The sequence below is a fragment of the Vombatus ursinus genome, unplaced genomic scaffold (genome assembly GCF_900497805.2).
Source record: "Vombatus ursinus unplaced genomic scaffold, bare-nosed wombat genome assembly UNPS02014781.1, whole genome shotgun sequence".
Classification (NCBI taxonomy): domain Eukaryota; kingdom Metazoa; phylum Chordata; class Mammalia; order Diprotodontia; family Vombatidae; genus Vombatus; species Vombatus ursinus.
Window position 1 is genome coordinate 17536468 of NW_020954559.1, and position 13219 is coordinate 17549686.

The 13219-nt window shown below is 38.7% G+C and overlaps 1 protein-coding gene across 5 annotated transcripts in view; it reads right to left on the reverse strand.

Annotated features, from left to right (window-relative positions):
* The window catches only part of LOC114046256 (LIM and senescent cell antigen-like-containing domain protein 1), a 208917-nt gene that overhangs the window by 21447 nt on the left and 174251 nt on the right, over positions 1 to 13219 (reverse strand). For all 5 annotated transcript variants that reach the window (XM_027866533.1, XM_027866535.1, XM_027866534.1 and 2 more), the window contains one exon: positions 11796 to 11955. In XM_027866533.1, coding sequence (XP_027722334.1) covers positions 11796 to 11955 — 160 coding nt within the window. The remainder of the gene's footprint in view (positions 1 to 11795; positions 11956 to 13219) is intronic.

Consider the following 13219-nt stretch of genomic DNA (forward strand, 5'->3'; position numbering starts at 1 on the left):
ATACTGCCTCCAATGGTGTAGACCAGGGGTGGGGAACCTGTGGCCTTGAAGCCACATGTGTCCCTCTAGGTCCTCAAGTATGGCTCTCTGATTGAATCCAAACTTCACAGAACAAATCTCCTTAATAAAATGATTTGTTTGTAAAAGGCAAAAGGCCACACCCAAGGACCTAGAAGGCCACATGTGGCCTCAAGGCCGCAGGTTCCCCACCTCTGGTGTAGTAGACTGAAACCCATACATGCCTTCTGAGCCTGGGTGATTCTCAACCAAGTGCTCTCATAAATCCTCCACAGAAGATCTACCCAATGCCCTGGAGGTCTTTTTCTTGCTCCTTTAGTAGCTCTGAGCCACCCTTTCTCTTGAATTTCCTCTGTGATCAACCAGCCAGAATAAATCACATGACATCACAATAGCATGTACTTTAAATAGAATACAGGGTAAGAATAAAATCAAGGTACAAATATTTTTGCCATCATTTCCCAAGGTGATCATCTCTTTATCCTTCAGGGACTAAAAGTTCTGAGTCCATTATCTGTCTATTCTCACAATGGCTTACCAACTCAGCACTGTAATCTAGAGCAGTAGGGTACTACTCAAATAGAAATGGATTTGTGTTGTCACATATTGACTTAGAAAACCACAAATTAACATTACCTATTCTGCATTCTATTTTTATTTATTTTGTTAAACATTTCTCAATTGCATTTTAATCTGGTTCTTCACTCTGGAGTTTGGCCGAGAGTTTGACACCTAGTTGATGATAAAAGGCTGTGATAGTGACTTGTTCCCTGGACAGAAGCAGAAATCTCTGTACCTTGAAGGTTCTGAACTAGAGCTCAAATCTCCTGGAAGGCAATGCTTCTAAAGCATTGATGAGAACTTATTCCATCTTCTTGGGGATGAATATTAAATGCCTCTTACCACATTGCTACCAGGAGTTCGAGGAAGCAGTCTGCTAGCCCCAGCAGGCATAAAATGCAGCCGAGGGAGAGCCTATGGCTCTGGGTCCATTTTCTTTTCTCATCTCCATCTCTGTCCTTTCTCTTCTTTCTTTTTCTCTAGGATCAAAGTTTCTCTCTCATGAAATCTCTGTATAACTTCTCCCAGGTATACTACAAGTCCATTATGCAACTCTGAATGCCCAGCACAGAGCTCACCAAAACAAATGTTAACTTTAATTGTAAATGTTAGTGGTTTATGGTTGAAAAAAATTGGGGAAATTTTCCTGGAAAAGGTAGCATTTGAACGGGGGACTTGAAAGACAGGGAAGATTCTGAAAATCTAAAATGAGGGCCACAGTACACTCCAAGGCACAGAAATAGCAAAGTACACTTAGGATGGTTCTTAAGTTCATGGATTTAGGAATTAGTGATCCTATTTGATTGAAACATAAAGGAGGTGGTAAAGTCTGGAAAGATGGTTTAGGACCAAAAGGTGATAAGAAGGTTGGGCTTAATTCTGTAGGTGACATGGAGTCATCGGCTATTTTTAATCACAGCACTAGGCCGTGCAGAGCTGTGATAACTGGTAAAGTCAGTTCACCTTGGCAGTCGGGGGAAGATAATTATTTGTTATTTACATAGCACTTTTGACATATATGTAAGAAAATGCCTTCCTTACAATAACCCTGTCAAGTACATAGCACAGATAGTTACCGTCGTTTTATAAACGAGGAAAGAGGCAAAGAGAGTTTAAGTGCATTGCCCAGGGTCATGTGGAAGTTGAAGTACCAACATTCAAACCTAGTTCTGATGCCAAATCCAATGCTCTTTCTGCTACATCGATTTTCACACATCTGAAACATATCTGGGAATAATCAATTTAAGGTTTACCAACCAAGAGCCTATTCACAATGCTTGAAAGGTTCTCCCCTCCTCAACTTCATCTGCTCAATTCTTACCCATTCTTTTAAAAAAAGTTACAAGAAAAAAAGCCTATTTTTTTTTTTAAGAAAGAGAATGACTTTTTGCCCAGACAAATAAGTTAGTGAGCTTCTTTAGGGCAAGGGCCAGCACTCCATTTTTTATGTTCAAGTTCACAAATGACTTTAGAGAATCCATGTGGGTACATGTTGATTTGGCTTCACTTTTTACCAGCTATTACCATGGACCTAGCTGGTGGAATGCTTGATTTAGAATGATTATTTAAGGGGCATTCTTGCCCCTTGCTTTTGTGGTTGTATATCACAAGAATCAGAAGAGACTACCATCAGCTCTCCCACTGATTCACTCAGTAACCTTCAATTTGTAAGTACTTCCTGGCAAAGTCTTCCTTCCTGGACATGGATAAAGTAGCTATTCTATTCAACTTACAATGCAGTTCTCTACCAAGGCACACCTTTCTGACAGTATAACAAGGAAGTTATATTTTTGCTTGAAAGAAGCATAGATTTTGAGTGGGTAGCAAGGATAGGAGCTAGAAAAGCAATAATTATAAATGTATTCCTCCTCAGCTGTCAACAATGGATAAAAATAATATAGACTCATTCATCAACAAGTATTTATTGAATGCTTATGTGCAAAGTGCTATAATGGGTACATTAAAAAAACCGCAATACTATCTGTATATAGTAGGCTTAAAAAAATATAGCTTTTAGTGGAATCTGGAGAATATCTGTAGGTAGGTAGATTTAGCCACTTTTTTCTCTATCATCTCAAATCACTAAACATCTGCTCTCTATCATCCAAGATGTTAAAACTACTTATCCAAACTACTTAAAAAAGGGAGGAAGTGTCACCATTGCTTTGGACTTTGATGAGAGTCAAACTGACCCAAAATATTATCAATATTTACTTTTCATGAGACTCACAAGGACTTCTCACCAACTACTTTGCCACCCTGGACCTCCACCCTGAGGTCCCACTTTCCTGAATAGTGATTGCATATTTGGACCACTATTTTAGGGGGGTCCTAGCCAAGCTTCACTTTTCTCAGAACTTGACTCTAAGGACTCCTTCACCCCTTACCCGCCCTTGCCAACTGCTTTCTCTCATTAAAATGTAAGCTTGTTTGTATTTGAATTATGGTATCTGACATTTGAATTGGGATGACACATAGTATGTGCTTAATAAATGCTCACTCTATCTCCATCCACTTCAGTCATGCAGGTGCCATATTGGATAATTAGAAGGCAGAGACAAAAATAGTGCCCAAGGAGTCCCTACACTGACTTAGAGGACAGTACTGAAAGTAAGAGACCCTTCTTAGTCAGAGGACCATTTTCTTTGTAAATTACAAGAAGCAAGGAGTGCCCAATTTTAAATCAATGTTGGCAAGAAGCTACCAGTGGAAAACAGATGGGTGGTGAAGAGGAATGATGGTAATTAGTGACATGGGATAAAACATCTCAATAATTACTGGAGAAAAGGTTATTAGACAACTAATTAAAAGAATGATCCCATAAACTGTTATGATGCTTTGGATTATCTCAGAGAGTACAAATTTAAGGGCTTAATGTAACTGTCCCAAAGTCATGTGATTGGGCACTAGTTTAAGCTGAATATTTCCCTCTCAATGTGACAAAATTCCCATCTCTTTCCCTCCCCTGAGATTACGAATTGTGTGAAGTTAGGCACACATTTCCTGATATGAACAAAACATTCACAGGCAGTGACTCTAGATTATTGTAAAACAAATCAAGACACAATTGTACCAGAAGTATGAGTGTTCTGGGCAGCTGAGATATAGCTTATTTATAAGTACAATTTTGTAAAGTGTTAAAAAGGAAACCTCTCATTTGCAGACATGAAAGGTCACTAACTAACCCTTAAAGAAGGGTCAAGTGGTGGACCATTTTCTCAAGTGACCAGTGTCATAGAAGATGTTGGAAGGGAAGCTTCTTTTGAGATTTTGTCAAGTAAAGTCTATGTATGCATATACTTTAATCTGCTCAGTGAATAATGCCACAAAAAAATGTAAGTGAGCACTGATCAAAATCAGTGGGGCACAATGTTTGGCCAATCCAGAGTACTGAAAACATGGCTTTGTAAATCAGGGCTCAGAAAGTCTGCTTTGGGATCTGCCAATACCTCAATACATGACAGATGGTCCATTTAACCACTCAGAATGCATTTCTAGCATATATTTGCTCTGCAGATGTGAGTATAAAGTTTAATCCAAGTTTATGAGGTGACTTGAGATCTTTTGATTAAAAGTACAAGGAGTTCTGAATATGGCTCTTAAACTCTGGGGTCAGAAAAATGAGTTGGACAAATGAAGTTTCATTACAGTGGCATGATGTAATGTTAGCATATCAACTTTCAGTACAGAATATTTTAACATAAAGCTAATTGTCCTCTTTGGGCTTTGATGTTCCAGATCCAATTATGTGATAAGACTATCAGCAGGTAGTTCTGCAGTCTATTTTTGAATGACTTGAATATCAATGGACTATGTGGCCTATTTTAGATTAATGTTAAAAACCTGGTGAGATTAGGATCAATTAGTAATTAGTCTATCTAAGAATTTGTTAAGCACCCACTATGTGCCAGGTTTCTAGCCCAACATCTTCATTTTTACACATGAGGAAATTGAGGCTTATAGAGTTGAAATAATTTACCCAAGGATATAGGATTTGAATCCAGGTCCTCTTGGCTTACAAATCTAGCATTCTTTTTACTATACCATCCCACTATCAAAAAGCTTGAACAGAAATTCTTTAAGAACATGGATTGCAATGTTAAAGACAGTACTTTCAATTCAGTTTAAAGCAGAAAAATGATCAGTGGGATGGAGGTTAGTCCATCATCAATCACCCCTTCCATCTTGTATTTTCTCTTCCCTCAGTTTTTGTTCTCTGTCCTGGTTCTCCTCTTATCTGCCTTACCCTTCTTCTCCATCTACTTTGCAGGTTCTACTTCTGATTCATACCCTCCAAGAATGGATGTCACCATCTCCTCAAGGTTCCCTTTTGGGTCTTTTCCTCTTCTCTCTCTGCAACTTCTTCCTTAAAACGATCCTATCCATTTCTCCCCATCAAAATGTAAGCTCACTGTGAGTAGGGGTTGTTTCTTCCTTTGGACTTGTATTCCCAGGGCCTCACACAGTGCCTGGCACACTGTTATTATTGTTCAGTCCCGCCCAATTCTTCATGATCCTAAATGGAGTTTTCTTGGCAAAGATATTGGAGTGGTTTGCCACTTCCTTCTCCAGTTCATTTGACAGATGAGGAAACTGAGTCAAATAGGATTAAGTAACTTGCCCAGGGTCACCCAGTTAATAAGTGTCTGAGGCCACATTTGAACTCAGAAGATTAGTCTTCCTGACTTCAGGCCTGGCATTCTATCCACTGGACCACTCAGTTGCCCCACACATAGTAGATGCTTAATAGTTGACTGATGCCATGACTTCAATGATTACCTCTATGTAAATCTTTATTTACCAGGGGGCAAGCTAGGTTACACAGTGGATAGAGTGCTAGGCCTGGAGTTGGGAAGATCTGAGTTCAAATTTGGCTTCAGACACTCACCACTCAACCCTAGGGAAGTTGATTAACATGTCTGCCTCAGTTTTCTCATCTGTAAGATGGGAATAATAATAGCACCTACCTCTTAGGGTTATTGTGAGATCAAATGAGATAATAATTATGAAGTGCTCAGCACAGTGCCTGGCACATAGTAAGTACTATGTAAATATTAGCTATTATTATTATTATTAGCTACCTCTCCTATTATGTTACTTCATTTCCAACTTCTTGTAGATACTGTACTAACAATTCAAAATTCAATTACCAATAAAACTGTTTTCCCAAATCTGTCCTTCCTCTTATTTTCCACATTTCTATTAATTCAGTCACTATTCAGTCACCTAGGCTGGAAATATTTGAGTCATCTTCTCCCTGATCTCTCATCTTATTAGTTACTAAATCCTGTCAAATCTATCAGGGTAATTTCTTTCCTTTCCACCACTCTAATTGAGGCCTTATTTGCCTCTCCCCCATACTAGTTTAATAACCTCCTAAATGGTCTTAATGCACAAAAGTCTGATTACATCACTCACCTTCTCAAAAACATTTAATAGCTCTCCCCATTGATAAAATATAAACTTCTTACTCTGACAATCAAAAATTCCACAACTTACCTTTCAAGACTTATTTTAAACTACTTGCTTTTACATTCTCTATATTCTAGCCACACTGCACTGCTAGTCATTCCCTAATCTTGTCCTGCTCACTCCTACGTCCACACATTCACACATACCATTGTCCCCCATATCTGAAAGGGAATCCATTTCTACTTGTTGAAAGCAGGACTTTTATTTAAGACTAAGTTTTCACCTTTTTTAGGCAGCTAGGCAGTGCAGTGGTTAGAACTCTGGGCCTGGAGTCAAATCTCAGGCACTTTCTAGCTATGGTCATGTGATTTAAACTTTTTCTGCCTCCATTTTCTCAACTGTAAAATGGGGATAAATAATAGCACTTATCTCTCAGTGTTTCTGAGAATCAAATTAAATAATATGTAAAGTGTAAATGTAAAAAAGTGTAAAAAGTAAAAAGTAAAAAATGTAAAGTGCTTTTGCACATCGAAGGAGTTCAATCAATGTTTGTTCCCTTCTCCCTCCTTTTTTTTTTCTGCCTCTTTCCCTTCTAAGGATCCAGAAGGATAATTTGTGAACATGTTTCACTCTTTTAGATCCCTGAAGGTACATATTACGTAATTTTCTACCTTTGTATTCTAGCAAAGTACACAAAATATCACTTAATAAATGTATTTAATTTTTTTTGTTGAAGTGTTTTGTTTTCACATGGCAAACATTTTCAGATTACCCCAACTCTATAAGGTCTCTTGCAACAAAGTAAAACAATTAAGCAAAACTAACTATACAGCAATCTCTTCTGAAAGTGAATGCATAGTACACATTGGTAGCACCCCTCCCCAACCTCTAATTTTTTTTAAATGAACAGTAATCTTTCTTCTTTTCCTCATTAATTTAATGGAACCCACAGCTAATACCCAGCTATCAGTACAAGGTACTAAAGCATTCCTAGGAGACCCCAGAGATCTGGTGCTCTATCAGCCTGTCCAATTTGTAGAAGCAAAAAAGTGAGATAAGGGCCCAGTGGGTGTAGCAACATATAAAATGTATGAGGTGTTAGTATGCTACCATTAACTAGGCTCGATGACTTTGGAGAAGCTCTCTTGCCCTCAATTTTTTCAACAGTAAAATAAGGAGAGGTGTGAAGTGTCGGACTCTTCACAGCTAATTTTCTATGGCTTTTGTTAAGGTGGGAAAACAATCGTCTGCTCTGAGAGGACTTTATGGCAAAACAAATGAAAAGAATAAAAGAGCTGTGATTGAAAATCTCCAGAAGTGCTGCTACAACAAAATTAAATCATGGAAAACTAGGCAAGGGGGAAAAACAGACAGTTTCTAGCACCCACCAACAAGCACTTTCCCGGTATGTTTCTGGGCAAGAGAAGAGAGAGATAATGGGGGAATGGTTTGCTTAAACACCAAAGGAAAGAAGCTAACCAACCAGTGAAGCAAACTGATAACATAGGAAGAGATAAAATTATCATCGCATGAGGGCAAAGCACAAACTGACTCACTCTCAAATGGAAAACAAGGCAAATGATTTTTTTTTTTGAAATGTTCTTTTGCAGGCAACCAATTTGTTGCTGGGTCTTACTCTGTGTGCGGATTGTTTCTAGGAGGCCCTGAATAACACTCTCTCAAAAATCATTCAATCTACTGGAAAGTTTCTTCTATTCATCCTTTAGGGCTTTGATACCCTCACCTGGAAATCTATTTATCTTTTTTTGTTTGTTTGTTTTTTAGGATGGTGCTCTGATACCTTCATCTGGAAATCTGGGTTGTTTTTTGTTGTTGTTGTTTTGTCTTTTTGTTCATTTGTTTTTTGTTTTTAGGGTGGGGAGGAGTATATTATATCAGAGATAGCAACCTCCTACAGAGCTTGTGAGAGATCAAATTGAGTGTAAGGTTCAACAAAAAACTGGTTCTGGGTATTTATAATGTCATTTTGAATAATATCATGCAGACCTAGGAAGGTATTTATAGTTGGGCAGGAGAAGGGAGGCAAGAGTAGGATGGGTGAGTCATAAATTATTCTGTTCTATTCAAAGATTATTATAGCACTTTCCCTGTAACACAGAGCATTACAGATAATGACCTTAAAATTTTAACTCATATTCTACTTTTGAGATGGTTTTATCAGTTAACTAGGGGTGATTTCTTTGTCACAGATAAAAAGACAACAGAGAAGGTAATGTGGGACAAGTCTACAGGCCTTCAAACATGCCTGTCCCTCCTATCCTTAAAACATCTTCACTAGCTACATATAAGCAAGGGCAATTTTGAAAGTTAACATACAGGATTTCATGGCTTTTTTTTTTTTTTAAAGTAAGTGTGTGAAACAGATTCATGGTTTCATTCAGAATCCTCTTTTTATGTTTTGCTGTGTGTATGTAAATGATCTTTCTGTATGTTTAAGTTCAGAATAAAAAATAAAATGAAATAACCATCATTAGACTTTTACCATCCCTTCAAGCTATATTTCTCTGCTCTCTTTTTTAACCAAATTTCTAAAAAAAGCTATTTATAATCATTACCTCTACTTCCTCCCCTTTCACTCTATTTAAACTCTTTGTAATCTTTCAAACCTCACTCCTCAACTGAAAGTCTTCCTCCAAAGATACTAATGATCTCTCAATTGCATCATTTGACTTTCTTTTTAATCAGTCTTTATTCTTTACTTTTCTGCATTCTTAACCACCCATATCCTTTCTTCCTGGATACTCTTTCCTCTCTGGGTTTTCCTGACATTGCCCTCTCTTGGTTCTCCTGTTTATCTGATGACTACTTCTCACACTCCTTTGCTGGATCATCATTATTATGCCCTCTAAATATGGGGGCGGGGGGCGGGGGGATACAGGGCATCACTCTCCAAATTTCTCCATTTCCATGTCAAGAAGTCCCTGGAGATGCCTTTGCCCTGTGACCCTCTCTTCTGTTTGGTGAATTCCTGGTCTGGACTCCTATTTCATGAGACATCCAGGCCATGCTCACTTCACTCCTGGTTCTATTCACTTTTCGGACTTCTCCACCCTCCTCTTCATCCTAAACTCCTTCACTTTCCCCTTGTTTTTCACCTCTCCTTTATGTGCTGTCTTCCCCCACTAGAACATAAGCTCCTTGAAGGTAAAGTCTGTCTTTTTTTTTTTTTGCTTGAACTTGTATTACTAGTGCTTAGAGGGGTGCCTGGCCCATAGTAAGTATTGAATAAATCCTCTATACATCCACCTATTTCTTTGTGACCTTATCAGCTCCTATGAGTTTAATTATCATCTCTATGTATGTATACATATATGTATACATCTGATTATATATGTAATTATCATCTCTATGTATGTATACATCTAATCTTCAAGGAGATGATAATTAAACTCATAGGAGCTGATAAGGTCACAAAGAAATAGGTGGATTGGTATCGCCTACTGTACCTTTCAAACTGGATGTCCCATAGATATCTCAATTTCACCAAATCCTCAACTGAACTCATTATCTTTCCTTCCCAGCCAACCTTCCCCACTTTTGTCAAGTGTATGACCATCCTTCTGGTCTCTCAGGGTTTCAACCTTACTTTTATTCTCGGATCCTCAATCTTTCTTACCCCATGTTATCAAGTCAGTTGTCAAAACTTAATTTTTCACCTCCATGTTATCTCTAGCATCTTGACTCATCTTTGTACATACAGACACCATCTTACTTCAGGCATCCATTGCCTTTTGCCTAAACTATTTTAGCTGTTTTTTTTTCTTTGGTTTATTTTGGTCTCCCTTCTTTAAGTTTTGGGAGGGAGTAGTGGTAAAGATAGAAGAGAGTTACTATAATCTGTACAACTGTGGTGACCACAGATAGCAACCCCTAAACAAATTTTTAAAAATGATGAAGTTACTAATGTGGATTATAGGTTATTGAGTTATCGCTCATCTGTCTCTGACACTCCTTGTCCAGGGATTCAATTTGGCAAATGTTTTGTGGGCATGGCACTAGGCGTAGTATTGTTGGAGATTCAAAAGAGATGGAAGAAATAATTTTAGCTCCTGAAAGAGCTGACTGGGAAAATTTTATATCTATATCTATCTATTGGTATATATATATATGTGTGTGTGTGTGTATGTATATATACACATATATGTTTATATATGTGTGTATATGCATATAGATATACATACACACATAGAAAATTATACAAACAAAAAAATTTCCCATATACATATTTATACACACACACATTTATATTTATATCTATATCTATACAGGCACATGGGACACTTAAAGGTTAACTTGAAGGCACCACAGGAAGAAGGGCTGAGAGCACATATGGAGAAGGAGCAATCACAGGACCTGGGTTCCATTCCTTGCTCTACCACTTACTCACTACCTGTGGGACTTTGGAAGAGACCCTCCCTGGTGGTCAGTTTCTTCATCTGTAAAATTAAGAGGCTGGATATGATGATCTCTAAGATGCCTTCCAGATCTATGTCTACCCATCCTAACACTTAGAGCCAGAAGGGACCTTAGAAATCATTTAAGGGGCAGCTAGGTGGCGCAGTGGATAGAGCACCAGCCCTGGAGTCAGGAGGACCTGAGTTCAAATCCGACCTCAGACCAAACACTTGACACACTTACTAGCTGTGTGACCCTGGGCAAGTCACTTAACCCCAACTGCCTAAAAAAAAAAATAAAAAAAGAAATCATTTAACACAATCATTGTTTTACATATGCAGAAACTGAGGCTCAGATAAAAGTCATAAAAGTCAAAGTAGGGATGTTGCTGTTTGGTTGTTTCAGTTGTGTCCAATTCTTCATGACCCTATTTGGGGTTTCCTTGGCAAGATACTGGAGTAGTCTGCCATTTCCTTTTCCACCTCATTTTACAGATGAGGAAACTGAGGCAAAAGGGGTTAAGTGACCTGCCCAGGGTCGCACAGCTAGGAAGTAGATGAGGCCAGATTTGAATTCAGGAAGATGAGTCTTGCTCATTCCAGGCCTGGCACTCTATCCACTCTATCACCTAACTGTCCCTCAAAGTGAGGTAGGGTTAGTTAATAAAAGTTTTCTGAAGGAATTTATTTTTGAAGCAGATATGATAGAAAGTAAGGAGCATGGACAGTTGGAGAGGAGGTCAAACAACACTATAAGAAGGGTAATTAGCAAGGAGGTGAAAATTAGAAGGCTAAATGCAAGTGGCAACAGACTGGTTTGATTATACCACACTGGCCATACTGAGGAGGGAAGAAGAACAGCTGATGGGGTCTCAAACGCTCATGAAACAGCTTATGCTGGATGTGATATGCTGGGAGAGACAATGGGGAAAGGCAACTTGGGGAAGTGAATAGAATCCTGACCTCAGAGTCAGAAAGACCTGGGTTCAAGCCTAAGGTATAACTGCAGTACCCCAGAAGACTTTCAAAGTGGCAAAGAAGGTATTGATTTGCCTTAGTAGAGAGTTTCCTCCATTTATGAAATCACAATTCCAGTGAAAGAGAGACACAAATACACACACAGACAGACAGACACACACACACACACACACACACACACATACACACACACACACCCCTAATGGGAGCTCAAGTGGGTCAATGATGTACTGTATCACTGTAGTGAAATTTAAAAAAAGAAATTCATAGTTTCTTCTCAACATCTTAGATTTGTTGGTCATTAATACCTAACATTTACCAAGGACAAAGTACTGCATTTATTATTTTAATATAATTTTAGAGGCTGGCAATCAGAAGCAGACAAAAATTTCTATGTCAGGACTGACTCACCTCATAGAAGAGCCCTTCAGGGAACTGCTGGAAGCACTGGGCACAGACAAAACACTGCTCATGGTACAGCTCGCCATTGCTGTTCACAATCTTCTCGGCGGGTGCAAAGCCTCCTTTGCAGCGTTCACATAGGGCATTAGCCAGGGCATTTGCCATATTGCTGTAAAAGACAAGAGGGGTGGGGGAGAGAGGACACAGAGACTGTGAGCCTTTTTTCATGCTTAAAGATGCAGAGATAAAATGGAATGTAAAACACGGTCATAAGATTTAGAGCTAGAATCTCCTTCATTTATACTTGGGAAGCTTAGGCCCAGGCAAGTGAAAAGATTTGCCCCAAGTTTTTTGTTGTGGTTCAGTTGTTTCAGGCTCATCATGACCCTGTTTGGGGTTTTCTAGACAAAGATATTGAAATGTTTTGCCATTTACTTCTCTAGCTCATTTTACAGATGAGGAAACTGAAGCAAACAGCGTTGAGTGACTTGCCCAGGGTCACACAGCTAGTAAGTGTCTGAGGCCAGATTTGAACTCAGAAAGAGGAGTTTTCCTGACTCCAGGCCAGGTGCTCTATCCACTGTGTCATCTAGCAGCCCCAAGTTACACAAGCAATATTGCTATACAAGTTATACATAAGCATCAAAAATACTTTTCAGAAAATATCCCCATTACTAATATGTTTAGACTGTAGTATACTTGAATCTATGGTCTCTAATCTCTAGGAATTTACATTAAAAAAATTCAATTCAACAAACATTAAGTGCCAGGGACTGTTAAATGCTGGGGACACAGAGATAAAAAAGAAAACCATTCCTGCTCTCCAGGGTTTTACCTCCTAATGAAGGGATTAAGATAGATAGCAGAGGGGCAGCTAGGTGGTACAGTGGATTCAGTTCTAGCCTAGAGTCAGGAGGACCTAAGTTCAAATCTGGCCTCAGACACTTGACACTTAGTAGCTGTGTGACCCTGGGCAAATCACTTAACCCCAATTGCCTCACAAAAAAAAAAAAAAAAAAAAAGAGGCAACAAAATTAAAAAAAGAAAAGATAACTGAAACACAGATAAATAATAGATAGATAATTAAGTACAAATCCTATACAGGAAGAAATGCAAAATAATCTTGGGAGAGAGAGGACACTCACAACTGGACTAGGAAAGTAGAGTTTCTAAAAAGCTGGCATGAGGAAATATATTCCATGTGTGCAGTACTTCTTCCCTCCCCATCCTACCTCACCCCCCCCCCATTGCATAAAGACATAGAGGTTGTCATGTTAGAAGAACAGCTGGAAGGTCAGCTGGGATGGAATGAAGGACATTCACCAGATGAGTGATATGAATTAAGACTGGAAAACTGGGTGGGAGTCAGACTGTGGGGTGTTTGAAATGCCAGGCTTAGGCTTTTGTATTTTATATCCCAGAAGTAATAGGAT